This window comes from Chenopodium album, chromosome 10 (genome assembly GCF_948465745.1).
Source record: "Chenopodium album chromosome 10, dcCheAlbu1.1, whole genome shotgun sequence".
In the NCBI taxonomy this organism is placed as follows: Eukaryota; Viridiplantae; Streptophyta; class Magnoliopsida; order Caryophyllales; family Amaranthaceae; genus Chenopodium; species Chenopodium album.
In genome coordinates this window covers 52,073,856-52,098,306 of record NC_137843.1, presented here as the reverse complement: position 1 = coordinate 52,098,306, position 24,451 = coordinate 52,073,856, and the positions used below count along the sequence as shown (strand labels likewise).

The 24,451-nt window shown below is 33.6% G+C and overlaps 1 protein-coding gene and 1 pseudogene across 1 annotated transcript; one reads left to right on the top strand and one right to left on the bottom strand.

Moving 5' to 3' along the window:
- Positions 1-1,718: 1,718 nt before the first annotated feature.
- On the top strand, positions 1,719-3,477 carry LOC145564080 (putative galacturonosyltransferase-like 9 pseudogene; annotated as a pseudogene).
- A 19,602-nt stretch (positions 3,478-23,079) lies between these two features.
- Positions 23,080-23,937, bottom strand: LOC145565381 (uncharacterized). The gene has a single exon (XM_081625407.1). It carries the CDS (start codon positions 23,935-23,937, stop codon positions 23,080-23,082), a length of 858 nt encoding a protein of 285 aa, XP_081481533.1.
- Positions 23,938-24,451: the final 514 nt, after the last annotated feature.

Here is a 24,451-nt window from a genome sequence, read left to right as displayed (position 1 = left end):
TTTATATGTTTTGAAATAAAGTTGTATGCAACTATGCATGCCTTAAATTAGTCTGAAGCATAAGGTAGAAATATAAATATTTTTAGAGTTCCTCATTTATAGTATTAATGTATTTATTTTAAAAAAAAGAAAGAAAAAAAAAAACCTCGTGTGTTCAAACTTCAAAGTGAACTTTACCATAATTGATTGTACAATTATGCATGCATGATTGCATGGTAGGTTTAGTTAAATTCAATTCAAAGTAAATTTTCTGAATACCAAAATGAGAAGAATCTTTAAAGAAAAAACAAAAAAATTATTCATACTCCGTACATTTTATTTAGTTTCAAATGTAGTTTACAAATTGTAAAACCTCTATTCCAAAAAAAAAAAAAAAAAAAAACTCAAACTTTTAAAAATGGAGGGATTACCCATGTATATAGAATTATTGACTATCCAAAAACTAGTTTGAGTAGGGGTTTCCCTCAACTAACTCTCCACTTGAAAAGTCAAGGAATAAGATAACAATGACATATTTGGATTCACTATATGATTTATGTGCAAAACCTATAATTTTTATTGGTTACTTTTTAAAAATTAAACTTAACACTTTTTTTTTACTGAAATTTAATGGTAAGGTGAAATGAAAATTAAAATACATGACCATAGATTAGATTGTAAGTTATAGAATGACCAAGATTAAAGTAATCAATTATAACTTAAATGTTACTGAACTATTTGTTAAGAATAAGTTATAAAATACGAAGTACTACATAATATAGATTCGATAAAAGTAGTCGTTGTAATATTTATTCTCTGTTGAAAACGTTATCTCAAATATTGTCAAATCCCACAATAACGGAAATGAATGAGTATTTTCAAATGGTATATCAATAGTCAACCTCTAAAAATTAAAGAGTTACTGTCAAACACGTTTAACACTTAACTCGATACTCTGTATTAATTATAGAGTTTGAAAGGAGGGAAAATTAGGAAAAAGGATTAAATTTAATTGAATATAGAGGATTAATTGATAACCCACTATGCTTTTAAACTTGAAAATAAAAATCTGAATAAAGTCAAACAGTCTATAGTCTAGTTGTCAAATATCAAAATCATAAAAGATAAGATATATCCCAAAATAACAAACTTTTAAATTTCCTTAACACAAGCTCCAAATTAACATCTCCATCTTCCGTCCCACCAAAAAAAAAAAACATCTCCATCTTCCTAATAACGTGTTAAGCTCATGTTAAATCCGTAATCATACATTCAATACTTCACTACTTTACTTTGAATCCCTAATCAAAACCGCGTCATATTTCCCACACTATAAATACCAGTACGGACTACTCCCTTTAGCAAACTATTTTTTACCGTCACTAAAATTAATAGCACCTATTTCAAAACATTTTATTTTCACATTAGTTAATAAATAGCTACTCATTCAATTTCATCATAAATATTTCGACAATAATCTTGAGGGAAGACTCACTTAACTTAAATATTTCGACATAAAATCAACAAGATGTGCTATATAAGTACGAGAACGAGTTTATTGTTTTGATGGGCTCTTATTAAGAAATGGAGGAAGTACTCTCGTAGCACATTGACGCGATCCTACTTTATATACCTTTCTTCAGCGTTCAGCCGCAGCTCCAAATTTACCTTTAATAATTTTTTTATTAAAAAAACTCTTTCCTCGTTTTAATTCTTTCAATTTCATACTCTGTTTCGCACTACTCTATATAAATACACCTTCCCTTCTCTCTCTCCTCTCTTAAAGACTCGTCTTCTTCCTTTTTCTTCTTACTCTCCTCCATATCTTTTCTTTCCTTTGAATCCAAATATCCATATCATTCCAAATCATATCATATGATTTTTTAACTTCCACTTTCAATTTTATTTTCACCCCACAAAAAAAAATAAAAAAGTAAAAATCTACAGAAATTCATCATAGCATTTCAGAAGAACAAGAAGCTGTTTATCAAGAAACGAGCAATGGCGGTCCATCACCGATGGAACGCCGTCGTTTTACTCCTCCTATTCACTTGCTTAACAATCCTCTGCTTCTTCTCTCCTTCTTGCTTAGGCATCCGATCTCTCTCAAGATCAGGGGCAAATTTGGAATTTCACCACCTGCTACACTTCTCTGAAGCGCCGGACTACCGTAACGGCGTAGGCTGCTCTTCAACTTCCTCCCCTTTCACTCACTGCGACCCCTCATTGGTCCACGTGGCAATGACTCTTGACTACGAGTACCTACGTGGCTCAATCGCCGCCGTCCATTCCGTCCTCAAACACTCCTCCTGCCCAGAAAACATCTTCTTCCATTTCATCGCCGCCGAGTTCGACTCACTCTCACCTCGCGTCCTGAGTCAACTCGTTCGGTCAACGTTCCCTTCGTTGAACTTCAAGGTCTACATCTTTCGAGAAGATTCTGTAATCAACTTAATCTCTTCCTCAATTCGGGTCGCACTCGAGAACCCGTTAAACTACGCCCGAAACTATCTGGGTGACATTCTTGACCCGTGTGTTAACCGGGTCATATACCTCGACTCGGACCTTATTCTTGTCGACGACATTTACAAACTGTGGAACACTTCTCTTTCATCCTCTCATATAATCGGAGCTCCTGAATATTGTCACGCAAATTTCACAACGTATTTTACTTCCACATTTTGGTCCGACCCGAATCATAAAACCACTGCATTCGGGTCAACAACCCGGAAGCCCTGTTACTTCAATACGGGTGTAATGGTGATGGATCTACATCAATGGAGGTTGGGAAATTACAGGAGTAAAATCGAGAGTTGGATGGAAATCCAGAAGAAAACGAGGATATATGAGCTGGGTTCATTGCCGCCATTTTTACTGGTTTTTGGAGGTCGAATTGAGCCGATTGATCATAGATGGAATCAACATGGATTAGGGGGTGATAATGTTCGAGGTTCGTGTAGATCGCTTCATCCGGGTCCAGTAAGTTTGTTGCATTGGAGTGGGAAAGGGAAGCCATGGGTGAGACTTGATGGGAAGAAACCATGTCCATTGGATCATCTTTGGGAGCCCTATGATTTGTTTAAAGGGAGAAGAGAGAGAGAGATTCATCGTCAACAACAGCAGTTTGCTGGGTTTGTGGGTTCTGCTTCTTCTTTAATTGGATGGTTGTAAGTCAATTTCAATTCATTTTTATTTTTTATTTTACAGATTCTTTCCAGAAAAACAAGGGGAAATTGGGTGGATTTTTTTTTTTTATTTATTTTTTGGGGGTTTGAATTGAATTGAATTCTTTGGTAGAAATGGTGGTAGATGAGGATGTACAGATTGGGAAGATGAGGATGCATTTAATTCGTACATTTCAATTTTTTTAATTTGAAAGATATTATAATTTCTGGGTTCTTTTCTTGGGAACCAAATTTTGAGGTCTATTTTTCTTGTATCTATATGAATGAAAGGAAAAAAATAAAAATAAGCAGAATAGTAGAATTTTTTCGGATTCATCCTTCTTTGATTATGTTTACGTATTTTGCCTAAACTTTTATTGTTATTCGTATATAATGCCCTTGTTCGATTGGTGTAAGTGTGAACGTCTAATACAAGAATTTACGTTGTTCGATTGGTGAAAGTGTGTTAAATTGGAGTACATGTTGTTTAAGGTTAAAAAACAAAACAAAATCCAAGACAAAAACGGTGCATTGGAGAAGAATTTGACAAAAGAAAGAAAAAATTGACGTTTCTTTTTCATCACTTTCCTCTGTTTTTTCTGGCCGACAATAATGCAGGACCTCCACTACTGTATACAGATGGCATTTTCTGTTTGATATTTTTCCAAGAAACTTTTGGATTTGCCATTTGTTTGCAATTTATGTTGTTAGTTGTTAATTGGAGAGAAGGTTAAAGAAATTAGTAATATGAGTACTCCGTAGTATCTTTAAATTCAAGAATTTGGTAGTAATCAACTATTATTTGTAAAATTTTAACTACCAAATTAAAGAGTTTACTAACTCAATAAATAACTTATTTATCTTTTAGTGATTATTGTTATAGGGGTTAAGGTTAGGTACTTGGATGTTTCTATTCACCAAACCTTACGATCAAGCATTGCTTCTCGAGGAAGGTAACTAGATAAGTAGAGAAGTTGCTTTAAAATGATGTAGAAATTAAACTAGTTAGTCTTCCAATCCCGCTATTTCATAAGGAAAATAAAGGATGGTTCTCTTATAGTGACGCGTGAGAGAGAGCATTGGAACTTCATGCTTGGGTGGCTTGAGATAAGTTGCACTTTAAATCAAAACGAGATATATAGGAAGAAGATGTGTCAAAATTGCGAATATTAAAAATGTGCATAATTTAACTTTGAAAGTAATGTTGGACCATCGTTCAATTTTAATAACTAACAGCTTTTTTATCACAAAGTTGTTAATCAGTACGTATATTCTTTGTTACTTACATCACTTATCACATAATGGAAGGATTATTCATCTACTTCAGAACTCATTCGAGAGAAGATGAAGTACAAGACCGGTTTAGTTATAGCTCTTACAGGACACCATCAACATACGAAGGTGAATCATGAAAAATTCAAAATACAAATACAATTTGAAGGCTAATAATAGTGCTAGTGATGGCTATGTAAATTGACAATTAGGTTTAGTGGAATAAGAAGAGGGTTTCAATGTAACATTAAAGTAGTGAGTGGCTGACACGCTAAATTAGAGTTAATAGAGTTAAGCAAAGCATTGTTTTCAGTAAGTCACTCTCATGGGCCCTATTGACAGCAAACCATAACAATTCATAAAAATGCCTTACTTGGCTTGGGCACCTTTGTTCCCTCTTACTTTTCAAATCTATTTTCTCTAAATAAATAAAATTAAAACAAGTATCTTTCTCTTTTTATTTTTCTTTATATTATTTTTTATTTGGGTCAATTTGGACCTAAATTATGGGCTTAATTAAGAATTGACAGGTAAAAAATAGAGGTTTTATACATGTGCATCAACCAAATAGGCCATGTGAACATAGCGGGGTCCATGGCCCAACGCATAGCAAAGTATAGAAACAAAACTTATTGAAATTATTGTTGTTGTTTTTTTTTTTTTTTTAATTTATTTTTTTTTGTTTTGAACTCAATGAAATTTTTTTGTTATTATTAGGCATTATTATGATTTTATGAGCAGCCATTTTATTTATTTTTGTCAACTTGATAAAAAATCTGAGAAAAGAAAGGATTTGTAGTAGTGAAATTAAATTATTTATGTTTAGTAAAATGGGCCAAATAAGACTTGGTTGGCTATGAGCTGTGTTTATGCTGTCATTTTCTTTTTATGCAAAAATGTCAGAGCATCTGATTTTCTTCTTTTGTATTTTTCTTTCATAATTTCTTATTCTCTTGGGTTTCCACATTTATTTTGGCTCTATAAGTACTCAGGTTTTTTTTTTTTTTTTTTTTTGGGGGGGTGGTTTTAACGAGGGCGTTAACTAGTGGTAGTTGCGATTTTGATAAAAATGATTGGCTGGATTTCGAGAAATTTCTAGTTGCTCATTTGTGTATTTGACATCATGCTTATCTATTAGTTGGAGAGGTAAAAAAACATCTTCAAAGCAAAATTATCATACGAGCAGGTTAAGTCGGATGAAATAAACTCAATCCATAATACGGAGTACAATTTAATTATTTGATTTAAGCTTTGGATTTGGCAATTTATTTTGGGTCATATTCAATTCTATATAGTGATGATTAATGTGTGAAAAATCTATCATAACAAAACGGTAAAGCCATGTTTTAAAATTAAAGAAAAAAACAAAAAAAAAAAAAACCATGGTTTTACCTTTAAAAAAAAAAAAAATGGAATGGCTTTGTAAAGCCATGTTTTGTTCAGCACTTCAGCTTAATAAGTTAGATAAGATCAATATCTTTTTTTGGGCGTTAGGGAGCTACAAGGGCGGAGATGAGAATCGATCTCAGGAATCCTGGAATCGGGAGAGGGCTCTAACCACTTGAGCTATCGCTCACTCTCAGATAAGATCAATATTTACTAGTTATGATAAGTTCTATTCAAAATAATGTACATTATAAGTTCTATTAAATTTAGATAAGTTCTTTTAAAAAAAAATAGATAAATGTAAATAGGAGTATAGAATTCCTGAGTGTAGAATATACTTTGTACGGAGTACTTTTTTTCTTAGTTAATTACAATAAAAAATAAGTATTAGGTTATAATTTTGAATTTTTGACTATACTATTGATCTTACTTAGGACCTGTTCATTCTTTTCATCTTAATTTCATTTCATTTCTTAATTATATTCTCTCATAAACAATTCAGTTCACTTCAGTTCAACTCAGTTAAGTTCAGTTCAACTCAACTCAGTAAATCAGAACGGACCCCTTGGTTGATTTGGCTTACATTAAATAATTAGTATGCCTAGTCAACTTTACCAGTTTAGGAATAAAATATAAGATCACCACAAGGCCACAACCCCAAAACTTTATGTGCTAAAATTTGTTACATATTTAGATAAAATTCTTGATATCAGAAGATAATATTTTATATTTAATTAATATAAACTAGAAAATCTCATTCGCCAATTTTGCTTGCGTGTCATTTAAATTATTTAATTCTAAAAGAAATTAATAATCTCGTAGTTAATTGGCTACTACTAAAATGTATTATCCTACATGGCTCGCTGAAAAAATTAAATCTTACGTGGCTCTCTAAAAACTCGGGAAAAAACTCCCCTTTATATATATATATATTAGATAGATTTGATTTTTATAATACTTTAGATCCTAAAATTTTGTAATATATTTTAATTCGGATTTTTGGATCGGATCCAAATAAACAAATTGTAATTTGGATTGGATTAGATTGAATTGATGAGAAATTTGGATCGGATTGGATTTGAAAATTAAAAACCGAATTTTATATCGGATCGGATTGAATTTGGCCAAATTCAAATCCCAGATCCAAACTGAAAACCGAATAGACACCCCTAAATCAGGTAAACCCGACAAAGAAGACGAATTCAAGTTGAAACTGGAACAAGAAGAAATCTGGAGACGAAAGGGGGGGGGGGTGGTTTTAACGAGGGCGTTAACTAGTGGTAGTTGCGATTTTGATAAAAATGATTGGCTGGATTTCGAGAAATTTCTAGTTGCTCATTTGTGTATTTGACATCATGCTTATCTATTAGTTGGAGAGGTAAAAAAACATCTTCAAAGCAAAATTATCATACGAGCAGGTTAAGTCGGATGAAATAAACTCAATCCATAATACGGAGTACAATTTAATTATTTGATTTAAGCTTTGGATTTGGCAATTTATTTTGGGTCATATTCAATTCTATATAGTGATGATTAATGTGTGAAAAATCTATCATAACAAAACGGTAAAGCCATGTTTTAAAATTAAAAAAAAAAACAAAAAAAAAAAAACCATGGTTTTACCTTTTAAAAAAAAAAAATGGAATGGCTTTGTAAAGCCATGTTTTGTTCAGCACTTCAGCTTAATAAGTTAGATAAGATCAATATCTTTTTTTGGGCGTTAGGGAGCTACAAGGGCGGAGATGAGAATCGATCTCAGGAATCCTGGAATCGGGAGAGGGCTCTAACCACTTGAGCTATCGCTCACTCTCAGATAAGATCAATATTTACTAGTTATGATAAGTTCTATTCAAAATAATGTACATTATAAGTTCTATTAAATTTAGATAAGTTCTTTTAAAAAAAATAGATAAATGTAAATAGGAGTATAGAATTCCTGAGTGTAGAATATACTTTGTACGGAGTACTTTTTTTCTTAGTTAATTACAATAAAAAATAAGTATTAGGTTATAATTTTGAATTTTTGACTATACTATTGATCTTACTTAGGACCTGTTCATTCTTTTCATCTTAATTTCATTTCATTTCTTAATTATATTCTCTCATAAACAATTCAGTTCACTTCAGTTCAACTCAGTTAAGTTCAGTTCAACTCAACTCAGTAAATCAGAACGGACCCCTTGGTTGATTTGGCTTACATTAAATAATTAGTATGCCTAGTCAACTTTACCAGTTTAGGAATAAAATATAAGATCACCACAAGGCCACAACCCCAAAACTTTATGTGCTAAAATTTGTTACATATTTAGATAAAATTCTTGATATCAGAAGATAATATTTTATATTTAATTAATATAAACTAGAAAATCTCATTCGCCAATTTTGCTTGCGTGTCATTTAAATTATTTAATTCTAAAAGAAATTAATAATCTCGTAGTTAATTGGCTACTACTAAAATGTATTATCCTACATGGCTCGCTGAAAAAATTAAATCTTACGTGGCTCTCTAAAAACTCGGGAAAAAACTCCCCTTTATATATATATATATTAGATAGATTTGATTTTTATAATACTTTAGATCCTAAAATTTTGTAATATATTTTAATTCGGATTTTTGGATCGGATCCAAATAAACAAATTGTAATTTGGATTGGATTAGATTGAATTGATGAGAAATTTGGATCGGATTGGATTTGAAAATTAAAAACCGAATTTTATATCGGATCGGATTGAATTTGGCCAAATTCAAATCCCAGATCCAAACTGAAAACCGAATAGACACCCCTAAATCAGGTAAACCCGACAAAGAAGACGAATTCAAGTTGAAACTGGAACAAGAAGAAATCTGGAGACGAAAGGGGGGGGGGGGTGGTTTTAACGAGGGCGTTAACTAGTGGTAGTTGCGATTTTGATAAAAATGATTGGCTGGATTTCGAGAAATTTCTAGTTGCTCATTTGTGTATTTGACATCATGCTTATCTATTAGTTGGAGAGGTAAAAAAACATCTTCAAAGCAAAATTATCATACGAGCAGGTTAAGTCGGATGAAATAAACTCAATCCATAATACGGAGTACAATTTAATTATTTGATTTAAGCTTTGGATTTGGCAATTTATTTTGGGTCATATTCAATTCTATATAGTGATGATTAATGTGTGAAAAATCTATCATAACAAAACGGTAAAGCCATGTTTTAAAATTAAAAAAAAAAACAAAAAAAAAAAAAACCATGGTTTTACCTTTTAAAAAAAAATAAAATGGAATGGCTTTGTAAAGCCATGTTTTGTTCAGCACTTCAGTTTAATAAGTTAGATAAGATCAATATCTTTTTTTGGGCGTTAGGGAGCTACAAGGGCGGAGATGAGAATCGATCTCAGGAATCCTGGAATCGGGAGAGGGCTCTAACCACTTGAGCTATCGCTCACTCTCAGATAAGATCAATATTTACTAGTTATGATAAGTTCTATTCAAAATAATGTACATTATAAGTTCTATTAAATTTAGATAAGTTCTTTTAAAAAAAAAATAGATAAATGTAAATAGGAGTATAGAATTCCTGAGTGTAGAATATACTTTGTACGGAGTACTTTTTTTCTTAGTTAATTACAATAAAAAATAAGTATTAGGTTATAATTTTGAATTTTTGACTATACTATTGATCTTACTTAGGACCTGTTCATTCTTTTCATCTTAATTTCATTTCATTTCTTAATTATATTCTCTCATAAACAATTCAGTTCACTTCAGTTCAACTCAGTTAAGTTCAGTTCAACTCAACTTAGTAAATCAGAACGGACCCCTTGGTTGATTTGGCTTACATTAAATAATTAGTATGCCTAGTCAACTTTACCAGTTTAGGAATAAAATATAAGATCACCACAAGGCCACAACCCCAAAACTTTATGTGCTAAAATTTGTTACATATTTAGATAAAATTCTTGATATCAGAAGATAATATTTTATATTTAATTAATATAAACTAGAAAATCTCATTCGCCAATTTTGCTTGCGTGTCATTTAAATTATTTAATTCTAAAAGAAATTAATAATCTCGTAGTTAATTGGCTACTACTAAAATGTATTATCCTACATGGCTCGCTGAAAAAATTAAATCTTACGTGGCTCTCTAAAAACTCGGGAAAAAACTCCCCTTTATATATATATATATTAGATAGATTTGATTTTTATAATACTTTAGATCCTAAAATTTTGTAATATATTTTAATTCGGATTTTTGGATCGGATCCAAATAAACAAATTGTAATTTGGATTGGATTAGATTGAATTGATGAGAAATTTGGATCGGATTGGATTTGAAAATTAAAAACCGAATTTTATATCGGATCGGATTGAATTTGGCCAAATTCAAATCCCAGATCCAAACTGAAAACCGAATAGACACCCCTAAATCAGGTAAACCCGACAAAGAAGACGAATTCAAGTTGAAACTGGAACAAGAAGAAATCTGGAGACGAAAGGGGGGGGGTGGTTTTAACGAGGGCGTTAACTAGTGGTAGTTGCGATTTTGATAAAAATGATTGGCTGGATTTCGAGAAATTTCTAGTTGCTCATTTGTGTATTTGACATCATGCTTATCTATTAGTTGGAGAGGTAAAAAAACATCTTCAAAGCAAAATTATCATACGAGCAGGTTAAGTCGGATGAAATAAACTCAATCCATAATACGGAGTACAATTTAATTATTTGATTTAAGCTTTGGATTTGGCAATTTATTTTGGGTCATATTCAATTCTATATAGTGATGATTAATGTGTGAAAAATCTATCATAACAAAACGGTAAAGCCATGTTTTAAAATTAAAAAAAAAAACAAAAAAAAAAAAAACCATGGTTTTACCTTTAAAAAAAAAATAAAATGGAATGGCTTTGTAAAGCCATGTTTTGTTCAGCACTTCAGTTTAATAAGTTAGATAAGATCAATATCTTTTTTTGGGCGTTAGGGAGCTACAAGGGCGGAGATGAGAATCGATCTCAGGAATCCTGGAATCGGGAGAGGGCTCTAACCACTTGAGCTATCGCTCACTCTCAGATAAGATCAATATTTACTAGTTATGATAAGTTCTATTCAAAATAATGTACATTATAAGTTCTATTAAATTTAGATAAGTTCTTTTAAAAAAAAAATAGATAAATGTAAATAGGAGTATAGAATTCCTGAGTGTAGAATATACTTTGTACGGAGTACTTTTTTTCTTAGTTAATTACAATAAAAAATAAGTATTAGGTTATAATTTTGAATTTTTGACTATACTATTGATCTTACTTAGGACCTGTTCATTCTTTTCATCTTAATTTCATTTCATTTCTTAATTATATTCTCTCATAAACAATTCAGTTCACTTCAGTTCAACTCAGTTAAGTTCAGTTCAACTCAACTCAGTAAATCAGAACGGACCCCTTGGTTGATTTGGCTTACATTAAATAATTAGTATGCCTAGTCAACTTTACCAGTTTAGGAATAAAATATAAGATCACCACAAGGCCACAACCCCAAAACTTTATGTGCTAAAATTTGTTACATATTTAGATAAAATTCTTGATATCAGAAGATAATATTTTATATTTAATTAATATAAACTAGAAAATCTCATTCGCCAATTTTGCTTGCGTGTCATTTAAATTATTTAATTCTAAAAGAAATTAATAATCTCGTAGTTAATTGGCTACTACTAAAATGTATTATCCTACATGGCTCGCTGAAAAAATTAAATCTTACGTGGCTCTCTAAAAACTCGGGAAAAAACTCCCCTTTATATATATATATATTAGATAGATTTGATTTTTATAATACTTTAGATCCTAAAATTTTGTAATATATTTTAATTCGGATTTTTGGATCGGATCCAAATAAACAAATTGTAATTTGGATTGGATTAGATTGAATTGATGAGAAATTTGGATCGGATTGGATTTGAAAATTAAAAACCGAATTTTATATCGGATCGGATTGAATTTGGCCAAATTCAAATCCCAGATCCAAACTGAAAACCGAATAGACACCCCTAAATCAGGTAAACCCGACAAAGAAGACGAATTCAAGTTGAAACTGGAACAAGAAGAAATCTGGAGACGAAGGGGGGGGGGTGGTTTTAACGAGGGCGTTAACTAGTGGTAGTTGCGATTTTGATAAAAATGATTGGCTGGATTTCGAGAAATTTCTAGTTGCTCATTTGTGTATTTGACATCATGCTTATCTATTAGTTGGAGAGGTAAAAAAACATCTTCAAAGCAAAATTATCATACGAGCAGGTTAAGTCGGATGAAATAAACTCAATCCATAATACGGAGTACAATTTAATTATTTGATTTAAGCTTTGGATTTGGCAATTTATTTTGGGTCATATTCAATTCTATATAGTGATGATTAATGTGTGAAAAATCTATCATAACAAAACGGTAAAGCCATGTTTTAAAATTAAAAAAAAAAACAAAAAAAAAAAAACCATGGTTTTACCTTTTAAAAAAAAATAAAATGGAATGGCTTTGTAAAGCCATGTTTTGTTCAGCACTTCAGTTTAATAAGTTAGATAAGATCAATATCTTTTTTTGGGCGTTAGGGAGCTACAAGGGCGGAGATGAGAATCGATCTCAGGAATCCTGGAATCGGGAGAGGGCTCTAACCACTTGAGCTATCGCTCACTCTCAGATAAGATCAATATTTACTAGTTATGATAAGTTCTATTCAAAATAATGTACATTATAAGTTCTATTAAATTTAGATAAGTTCTTTTAAAAAAAAAATAGATAAATGTAAATAGGAGTATAGAATTCCTGAGTGTAGAATATACTTTGTACGGAGTACTTTTTTTCTTAGTTAATTACAATAAAAAATAAGTATTAGGTTATAATTTTGAATTTTTGACTATACTATTGATCTTACTTAGGACCTGTTCATTCTTTTCATCTTAATTTCATTTCATTTCTTAATTATATTCTCTCATAAACAATTCAGTTCACTTCAGTTCAACTCAGTTAAGTTCAGTTCAACTCAACTCAGTAAATCAGAACGGACCCCTTGGTTGATTTGGCTTACATTAAATAATTAGTATGCCTAGTCAACTTTACCAGTTTAGGAATAAAATATAAGATCACCACAAGGCCACAACCCCAAAACTTTATGTGCTAAAATTTGTTACATATTTAGATAAAATTCTTGATATCAGAAGATAATATTTTATATTTAATTAATATAAACTAGAAAATCTCATTCGCCAATTTTGCTTGCGTGTCATTTAAATTATTTAATTCTAAAAGAAATTAATAATCTCGTAGTTAATTGGCTACTACTAAAATGTATTATCCTACATGGCTCGCTGAAAAAATTAAATCTTACGTGGCTCTCTAAAAACTCGGGAAAAAACTCCCCTTTATATATATATATATTAGATAGATTTGATTTTTATAATACTTTAGATCCTAAAATTTTGTAATATATTTTAATTCGGATTTTTGGATCGGATCCAAATAAACAAATTGTAATTTGGATTGGATTAGATTGAATTGATGAGAAATTTGGATCGGATTGGATTTGAAAATTAAAAACCGAATTTTATATCGGATCGGATTGAATTTGGCCAAATTCAAATCCAGATCCAAACTGAAAACCGAATAGACACCCCTAAATCAGGTAAACCCGACAAAGAAGACGAATTCAAGTTGAAACTGGAACAAGAAGAAATCTGGAGACGAAATTAAACATGACGAACAAGAATAAGTCGGACCACGACCACCGAATGACTATTAACACCATCTCTAGATTATTAGAACCATTGCACAAGCAAATTCCTTTCCTTAAGGAGTTATAGTATGGGCCTATTTTACATGCTTTGCAATTAGGGTATCTTTTGTTTTGTGGGCTGGCTGGCTTTAGCCACGAAGGTCAATGGACTATGGTGGTTGTGCGATGTAGAGGACAGAGAAGGAAATGCTTTGGACAACGCGATGTCAGAAACAAGTTCACCACTAACCATGGGTTAGTTTAAACCCAAAACTAATACTCTCTCCATCTCATAATATAGTTCTTATTTGTATTTTTTCACAGTATTTAAGAAATAGGAGGAAAAAGTGGATAAAGTACATTAATAAAAGTAAAAGTACAATTATAGACAAAAGTTAAAGTGAGAAAATGTTAATTTAGGAAGTACAATGAATAAAGTTAAAAAAGTGAGGGTATAATGGTCTTAACATTTTATCCAAAAGTAGAAACAAGAACAACATTTTGTATCTCTAAAATAGAAAAACAAGAACTATATTATGAGACGGAGGGAGTACGATTAGACGTTTATTCACATAAAGGACCCCACGTATACTTATTATTCCCTCCGTCCCAAAAACTTCGACCCTTTTGGCTTAATTTTAGTTCCAAAATGATCGACCCATTTGCATTAAAATACGCACTAATTTACAATAATATTTGTGTAAATCTAGCTTTCCATATAAAGTTTTGCTTTTTCATGTATTTTTAATACTTTATTTCTCTACTTTTTTACAAACCTCATGTAAACTTATTTTTCTAATATGTTTTTATTTCTTTTTATTTAAGTTTTCTTAATAATCGCGAAATCAACCCAAAATGACCGAAGTTTTGGGGACGGATGAAGTACTTTCGATTAACCTTTTTCAAGTTTCATAATATTTTATCCAGCCTTCAACAATTCATGCGCTTAATTTATTTCCCTTCCTGAGAATTACGGAGTATAATTTTTGTTAATATTAATTTATCAATTTTTTTTTTTTTTTTGAAGGTAAGAAGAAGAACGCTGCTGAGCCGGTACCTCTTACAAGTTTAGCCAGCCAGCTCCGCAGGTCATCGCTTGAGAGTAGAGGGGGGAGGTAAGGGAATCCCCCTACTCCCAAGCATTTTGTAGTTGATGAAGCTCGAACTCGTGACCTCAAAGTCACAAGGTGAGTTTCCCACCAAATCCACCAAGCTTTGCTAGGTTAATATTAATATATCATGCAAGGAAATAAATAGGGACTGCCTCATATAAAGTATAGTTATGAGCTGCCAATCATGTCCCTCAAAATGCATGTTTACAGGTTTAACGTCATTTATATTTCTAAAATATTTGTTTACTATACATTTTCTCTTATTAATATAGCCAAAAAACTGAAAAAGCTCATCGAACATGATTAGATATAATATACACATCGCATACATTAGCCACCAAAGTAGTAGAAAAATAGAGTTGAATAAATTATTTAGTAGAAAAATAGAGTTGAATAAATTATTTAGCTTGCAATTACTCGGTAGTAACTAGTCAACAACTACAACTCATATGTATATATTTGTCACAATTTCATTTATTTGCTAAACTTTTCAATTTCGTCGATTTCAATTTATTTGTCAAACTTGTTATGAGATTGATCCACTAATAACAAGGTATACGCTGTCAACTTTACCAAGTTTAGGTACAAAACATAAGAGTATCACAAAGCTCTATTGGTAATGTGTGTGATTGCTTCTAGCTAAGTAATCTCAATTACATTAATAACTTCGTTTTTGAATGATCACAAAGAAAAAATTATAATTGAATGTTTATACTTGTTCAAAAGCAAAGATGTCAGCTATAAGGAGTCAAATATAAAATCATACAAGCTCATTAAGTGGAATAGCTTCTAATTTGAGTATTTAAATTATATTAAACAAATTAATTTGTATTGAAATTGATTACGATCATATCGAAGAATAAGAAAACTAATTGGTTTATTCAAGAAAGTTGAATTATTTGGCAATTAGCAACAATTTCAATTCAACTCATACGTATTTATAATTTCATTGATTTATCATACATACTTACAACAAATATTTATAGATTGACAAACATTATAAGGGTAAGAGATATCTAGATTACACTCTCCTCTATAATCACAAATTTTTATATGCGGCCTGTTATACCGTACGGCAGGGGTTACTTGAGTTTCTCGGTCAGGGATTACTTGAGTTTTCGGGGTTACTTAATTTTCTCGGTTTGGGGTTACTTGACTTTTTCCGGGGTTACTTGAGTGTCTCGGTCAGGGGTTACTTGAGTTTACGGGGTTACTTGAGTTTCTCGGTCAGGGATTAGTCGAGTTTTTCGGTCAGGGGTTACTTGATCTGTCGAAGTTACTCGAGTTTCTCGGTCAAGGGTTACTCGAGTCACATTTTTTTGTATGCGGCATGACCGAGAAACTTGAGTAACCCTTGATTGAGTAACCCTTAACCAAGTGAACCCCTCGAGTAACTCATTTCCGAAACCCTTAAGTAACCCCTGACCGAGTAATTCAAGTAATCCTTAATTGAAAAACTCAAGTAACCCCTGACTGAAAAACTCAGGTAATCCTTAGTAAAAAAATTCGAATAACCCCTGCTACATAGTGCAGCCTGCTGCACTAAAAAGTTGATATTCTATAATATGCAGGTCATGCTCAAGTAGTATGAACATCATACACATCACTGCATATAAACCGATATTCACCCGATTATGTTTAACCTCTCGATCAAGTTAGTTACTAATAATACTTAATTAATAATCATCTAAAAGTTGTATGTTAAACAAAAAAAAAAAAAAAAGTACATATGAAACTACAAAAAGAGGCACTAATTTAAGGTCCATTATATTGGCCTACTAAATCAAAAACCAATGATTCATATAATCAATAAATCATATCGTGGCAACTGGCAAGTGCACCATGTCATTATATATTTTACTTGAAAGGTGCTTCTCTTTATCCAAAGTCACTACATTACATGAAATTATTCCAAGAAATGTATTAATTCCTTGCTTTGCGTATAGTCACATGCCAAATTGTTCTTCTACTACGTACTCGTAGCGTTTTCTTTACTTCTTCAAGTTTTACTACTTCCTACTTGAATTATGGCAAAAACAAGGTATCTATTCTTACGTACTTTAATTTTCAGGTTTGCTTAGTTTGTTAAACATAGAATGTTCATAGAGACGACATGCTAACGATTTTTAACATTGATTTTTATTTAAAATTTTAAGATGTATAAAAAAGTGAGCTATTTTTTTTTAACCAATGAATTCCATCACCCAAATTTGCCAAAATATTTAATTGAATAGATTTACCTCACTAGTATCGCTATTACAATGGAAAGAATAGCTCATTAGCCCTATAAAGTATTTAACTTTCTCTTCTTTTCTCAATATGGGACACTTAGGTCTTGTTCACTTCAGCTTAATTTCAGTTCAGTTCAGCTCCAATCAGTTCAGTTTAGTACAACTCCAATCAGTTCTATTCAGTTCAGTTCAGTTCAGCTCCTAATTTCATTCTCACAAAAAAATATTCATATCAGCTTTATTCAATTCAGTTCAGTTCAGCTCCAATCAGTTCAGTTCAACTCAATTCAGTAAATATAAACAGGCCCTTACATGTGTTATTTGATAGGATATATTTCAACAATATTGTTATATGTTACGGAGTAATAAACCTAACATGGTAGGGAAACATTCGGAATTCTTATTTGAACCACTCATAAAAAATGTTGTGCTCGTGCGAATATCCATAAATGATCACCGAGTCACCGAGCTGGCCATGGCCAACACTACAGAATAAAACAAGGAGTAGTAACTACGGAGTACCAAGCAATAATGGTAGTGTGTATATACTGGTTCAAGCCCAATGTCAATACCCCTAACATTTTGAACTATAACCATGCAAGTTGGGCCTCTTATTTTCAATTTTGAACTAAAGGCACAAACACTGGCTTTCATGTTCCACTTTTTGCTTTTTTTTTTTTTTTTTTTTTTAATTTTTTTTTATTAATGCTAATGAGAAGAGCTTTGACTAGGCCTTAATTCTCACAACTTTTTTCGTTTAGTATTTGCGGGCTGGCCAAACATTAGGAGTAAACTGGGTAATAACCTTTTGAATTTCTTGGTATAACAAATTTACCAACCTTTACAAAAAAATTAACAAGTGTTGATTGCTTACAACAAATATATATAACTCCATTTACTTTGAACCAGAGTGTATCCGTTCAAAATACACGGGATATATATTATATTACAAAGATATTAAATATATAATGTAAGAAAGAATATATTTAAAATACGAAAAGTAGATTTTGATGTTGTAACTTAGATCTTGATTTTTTGAGCTGATGTAGGGTCTGTTGTGGACTTGTGATCAGCGTAGCTCTGCTGTGCTGAACCCTGCGTAGCTCTACTCTACTGGAATCTGATGTTCTTTGTTGTGCTCTACTCTACTGAGTATTGATAATAGAGTAGCGTAGCTCTACTCTACTGAGTATTGATAATTTGCTTTCACCTGCTCTGCTCTACTGAAATCTGATGTTCTTTGTTGTGCTTGCTCAGAAGCTCAAAGAACTGGGTCTTACTCTTATATGTCGGTGGCCATGCAATGTGGCCAGCTATTTTGGGGTTTACTATTGTCAAAACTATAGAGGTTACCCGTTCAATGTTATATGAGTTACTTATTTAGTGCCATACATTAGTGCTCTAGGAGTTACTTTTTGTTCTTTTGCAAGCAGTTATTCGATGGGGCCAGTCGTGCAAAAAGCGTGTTGAACATTTTTTTTTGTTTCAATGATTAGAGAAATGGAAGTTGTTTGGAGGGTGGTTCCTAAAAAAAATGCATATAATTGAAAGGTTGAGGATTTTGATTGCTATTGTGGATTGTTATATAGGAATTGTATACCCGTATGAATGCATGGCATATATTATAGGAAAAATTGCAAAAAATCACCTTATAATTTTTTTTTTGTAAAAGCACACCTATTCCCACTTTTTTTTTGCGAATTAACACCTTACCCTGGTTTTCGTCATTTGACTTGGTTTTCAGGCATTGACTTGCACATGAGAAGCACGTGTTCCGATCAGTTCCCTCTTTTCTTTTCTTTTTTCCCAATTTACCCTCTATTTCTCCAATTCAACTTTCTCTCTCCTACCTTCTTCTCCAACAAAGCCCCAATTACTCACCATTGACAAAGGAAATCCCATTTTTAAGCGTGAATTGCTGCAACTAACCTAATTTTGAGTAAGGTAAGTTGTTGTGATTACTGAAATTTGTTGTACATAATGTTGGGTTTCGAATTTTCATAAATTAGGGTTTGTAATTGAAATTTAGGATTCTTCGTTTTTGCCCACCAATGATGGAATTAGGAGTAATTTCGAGTGGCCAATGTACACCAATGTGGTCTTCAACGGAGGAAGGGTGTGAGGAGGTGGAGTGGGGTTTTTGGGTGGATGGGGATGAATTAACGGGGGTGGAATTTTCAGGGGAGTAGATTTATTAGGTGACATGGCGTTGGTGAGGGTGGTAGTGAATCGGTGATGGCGGTGAGATGGTGTTGGTGAGGGTGGCGGTGATGTGGTGGCGGTGGTGGTGAGGTGGTGTTGGTGAGGGAAAAGAGAAAAAAAAACTAAAGGAAGACGGTTTTATGAGATCACGTGACCCGCACGTGCAAAGTCAATGCCGGAAAGCCAGGTCAAACACCGAAAACCAGGTTAAGGTGTTACTTCGTAAAAAAAGTGGTTTTAGGTGTGCTTCCACAAGAAAATTTTTTATAAGGTGTTTTTTTCACAAAAAAGGTGTTATAAAAGGTGATTTTTTGCAATTTTTCCTATATTATACTACATACAAAAAAAAAAAAAAAACACAAAGTAAAATGTTAGTACGGAGCAGTGTTTTTTTAAAAAAAAAAAAAAAGAAAAAAAAAAGTGAAATGTTAGTAGTAGTCCCTTGGAAAATTACAAAAAAAAAAAAAAAAGAGTAGTTATTGATTTTTTGTAAAAGTTTAAATTAAAAAAAAAAAAAAAAAAGTAGTGGGATGGGAAGTTATTGTCGAAAAAAAAAAACTTAAATGCATGAGAGTTTAGCATTGGGGGTTTGGAGACTTCTCGTTAAAAGTGAAAGTTATAGTTTGAAAGAAAAAAAATAGTAGACTGTATCCGTGCTAGTGCATGAAACTCGTATGTATAGTTTGAAAGAAAAAAAATAGTAGAAGTGAAAGTTATAGAATTTTTTTTTTTTTTTTTTTTTTTTTTTTTTTGAGGAAAAGGTGAGAAGGCAATATTATTGCAAATCACAGTCCACCAAAGTTTGGATACATTGGGGAAAAGAGTTCATACAAACTAACTCCGAACATCCGTTAGTGTCCCATCTCGAAACAAAATGAGCAACGGTATTACCCGCTCTCCTAATGTGGGAAAAAAAAATAACATAAACAATATTAGACAACAATTTAATATCATCATAGAACAGAAAAATAGGAGCTCTTCCATAGGCTTGCTTGTTGATAGTTTGAACAACTTCAAGAGCGTCGGACTCCACCCATATATTGCTGTACCCGAGTCTCTGCACCAACTGTAAACCGTAGCGGACAGCAGCAGCTTCTGCAGTAGTCGCAAGCCATGTTCCTCCCATTCTTTTCACCGCAGCAAACAACAAGTTTCCTTCATGATTTCGAGCCACAACACCCAAACCCATATAGCCACCACTAGCAATGTGAGCATCAATGTTCAGTTTAATAACTCCTTGAGGAGGGACTGTCCAGCTAGCGGAAGATAAACACCGAGTAGGTCCAACCGCAAGGCCACGAACACGTTTTGAGTAAGAGCGATAGTCATCAATTAATTGCATAAAACCCCTTGCAGTAGTCCATGGATCAAGGTTAATTTGCTCACGCACATATTTGTTTCTGCAGAACCAAGTAGCCCAGCATAGAGACATTAATTTTCGAAAGTCACTAATCTCTAATTTGCTAGCAAACCATAGAAACTTTTGCACATGATCCATACCCACCCCTTCTTGAATTAAATCCAAGAAATCACTTTGCTCCCATATGCATCTCGCACTATCACAATCAAACAAAACATGATTAATGGACTCCACCTCAATCCCACAGCAAGAACAAAGCTCATCATGTGCAATATGTCTTCTGAAAAGTTCTTTCACAGCCACATTTCCTTTGCATACTTGCCACATAAAATGAGAAAGTTTAGGTGGCCCACCAAGGTTCCATGTTAACTTCCATAGTGACGAAGCATTACCTACAATATGATTTTTCATACCCCATTTTCCCCAACCAGTACCCTGTCTTCACTGAATATATACCATCAGAGGTGGCACTCTAGTACAATAAGTCCTGCTGTACGTGGACAGATAGGGGAATTTGAGCGATGTGGTTACAGACCTCCTCTTAAAAATAGTCTCCAAGCTGTGCCGTATCCCACCCCCTACACTCAGGATCAATCAACTGGGCAACCGTCATATTTGGGTCAGCATTAGAACCTTGTTTCGGTAATGGGGGATTGCTGCTTCCAGGGATCCAACTCGAGCTCCAGACAGAAATATTAGTCCCACAGCCCACTCGCCATTTTAAGCCATCTCTAAGCAAAGACTTGGCTCCCCATATACTCCGCCAAGTATAACTTGGGTCATAGCCACGTAATGCCACCATGATTGACGAATGTTTATAGTACCTGGCTTTCAAAACCGAGTGTAACAATGAGAAATCATCAGTAAGTAAACGCCAAGCCAATTTAGCCAGCAAAGCTTGGTTGAACACCTTGAGGTCTCTAAAGCCCATGCCACCCAACGCCTTTGGTTTACATAGAGCATCCCAAGAATTCCAGTGCATCTTCCTTGAGCTTCCATCCGACCCCCACCAAAACCGAGCGAGAAGGGAGTGAATTTCATCTAATAAGCCATCTGGGATTTTAAAAACACTCATCATATATGTCGGGATCGCCTGTGCCACAACTTTAATCATGATTTCCCTACCCGACCTTGATAGTAATTTTTCCTTCCAACCTTGGAGCTTTTTCCAGATTCTTTCTTTCAATGATGCAAAAATGACCTTCTTTGATTTGCCAATGATTGTCGGTAAACCCAAATATTTCTCGTGTTTCTCCACCTCTCTAACTTCCAATGTATCCACAATTTCTTGCCTCCTTTCAACAGGTACACATTTGCTAAAAACATCTGTTTTATCAAGATTAACACTTTGACCCGATGCTCTCTCATATGTGCTAATAATGTTAGCAATCACCGAGCATTCTCTCACCGTTGCTTTTGTAAATAATATATTGTCATCAGCAAAAAATAAGTGTGACACCCTAGGAGCCCCTCTGCAGACTCTAACCCCATTAATTAATTTTTCACAGGCAGCTTTTGTTAACAGGGTAGAAAAGGCATCTGCAACAAATAGAAATAAATAGGGAGAAATAGGGTCACCTTGACGAAGTCCCCTAGTCGGAATCACAGAACCCGAACTCTTCCCATTCAGTTTGAAAGTGAAGGACACACTAGACAAGCATTCCATAATTCTCCGAACCCAATCATCGCAGAAACCCATCTTATACATCACTTTCTCTAGAAACACCCATTCTACTATGTCGTAGGCCTTTTTCATATCTAATTTCAGCGCAATAGATCCCTCTCTGCTTTTCCCTTTCCTCTTCATGGCATGGAAAATCTCAAAAGCAACAAGAGCATTATCTGTGATTAACCTTTTTGGCACAAAAGCACTCTGGTTTTCAGAAATAATATTACCTAGGAAAGGTTTAACTTTATTTGCTAAAGTTTTTGATATTATTTTGTAAATTACATTACAACAACTTATAGGTCTAAATTCAGTCATACGTTTTGGATCATTGCATTTTGGAATTAAAACCATACAAGTGTTGTTAATATCATCAAGGTTAATCAAACCACGCCACCAATTTTTCACAAACATAATCACATCGCCACCAATAATATGCCAAAATTTCTAAAAAAATAAGGCATGCATACCATCGGGGCCTGGGGCTTTGTTCGGATGCATTTGAAAAAGTGCATATTTAATTTCTTCATCGGTAGGCTCTGAAATTAGTTTCTGGTTCATCTCATCGGAAACCACTCTAGATAACCCCTCCATTGCTTGATCAAAATCACTTGGCCCTTCTGTCGTGAAAAGAGACCTAAAATATGATGAAACAATTTTTTCTAGCTCATCTTTATTAGTGCACCACGAGCCACTCTCATCAAACAATCTCGAAATAAAATTTTTCTTCTTTCGTTGACTCACCTTGTGATGGAAATATGAAGTATTCTTATCACCATCACGAAGCTCATTGGCTCGGGCTCCAGAGTGCCAATATGATTCTTCTTGTTGATGGAGGTTGTCTAGCTCAACGAAAAGGGAGGAACACAATTGTAACATCTCTGCATCAAGATCCATACATTGCGCTTCTCTTAGCTTACTTTAGGTATCTCTGATTTTATTTTTTATATTTCCGAAAGTTTTTGCAGCTCATGTTGACAAAGATTCTGCACACCCTCCAATACGTTGACCCATTGAGCTTCCTGCATTACTAACCCACGCTTCAGACACAACTTTCCCGCATTCCAAATTTGATAGCCACAACGCCTCAAATCTGAATAGTTTTGATGATCGCCCCCTGTCATAATAATTACTGGCTGTTAAAACTATCGGAGGGTGATCAGATCGATACATTGGGAAATGTCGAACAGAGTAGTACGGGAAAGCATTGCACCACCCAGAGTCAGCTAGATATCGATCAAGTCTTTCTTCCACAAAAGTCTCTGGATTTGTACCCCTTTTCCAAGTATACACACCGCCTTTGTACCCCAAGTCTCGTAGTCCACAACTATCAATTGCCTCTCGGAATGCATCCATAAGTCTCTCGGCTCTTGGAACTCCACCATCTTTTTCTCGCAGGCTTAAAATTTCATTGAAATCTCCAAACATCACACATGGAAGAGAGCTAGTAGCCCTAATATCTTTCATCATCGACCATGTTAAATGCTTATTCTCTGTCTCAGGCCATCCATAGATCCCAATTGCACGCCAAATAGGAACATTATCATGACTTAAAATATCAGCAATGAAATGATGTTCCGAGTATGAGACAACCGAAACATTAATATCCCGCCACCAAAATCCCATACCCCCCGACAAACCCACATTACTTATACAAACGCCGGTTACAAAACCACATTTATTACGAATTTTTTCAAGTCTAATTGTATCAATCATTGTCTCCGTAAGAAAGACAATATTAGGCCTTTCCCTCCAACACCAATCTCGGAGGGTTTTAACTGTCCACGGGTTGGCCAACCCATGGCAGTTCCAACTGAAGATTTTCATTGTTTTTCGAGGGATTGACCAATGCCACATCCCTCTACTTGATTTAAACCGTCATCAGACTTAGAGCTAGCATCAACCTTCAACTTTTTCACTAAGCCTGATACCCCATCTCCACTATATAAATTGTTGGAATCAACATGAGCTCTTTTGAAGGCCCCACCATCTCTAGAAACAAACTCCTCACTGTCAACTAGCATTTGGTCTTTATCACCATCTCTATTAATTCTTTTCCACTTCCTGCCAAATCCACTCACCATATCAACCTTATTCTTGATAGGACCACCAAGTGCATGGTCACGTTCAGAAAATGGATTGATACACTTCTCCCCTATGTTGCTTCCTACTTCACCACATTTTTTTGTAAATCCCTCATCAACCTCCTCCTGCCCCTTAATAGTATCTACATTACTCACCTCATGATTACCAGTATTCTCTTCATTAACACTCTTCGGTCGGAGCACTAACCTTCTAGATCGTTCATCCTCAACCAAAGTGAGCCTTGCTGTTCTTTCAC

Bases quoted from the DNA above. Each gene is read 5' to 3' on its own strand.
- LOC145565381 (XM_081625407.1), bottom strand. From the start codon at position 23,937: ATGAAAATCTTCAGTTGGAACTGCCATGGGTTGGCCAACCCGTGGACA.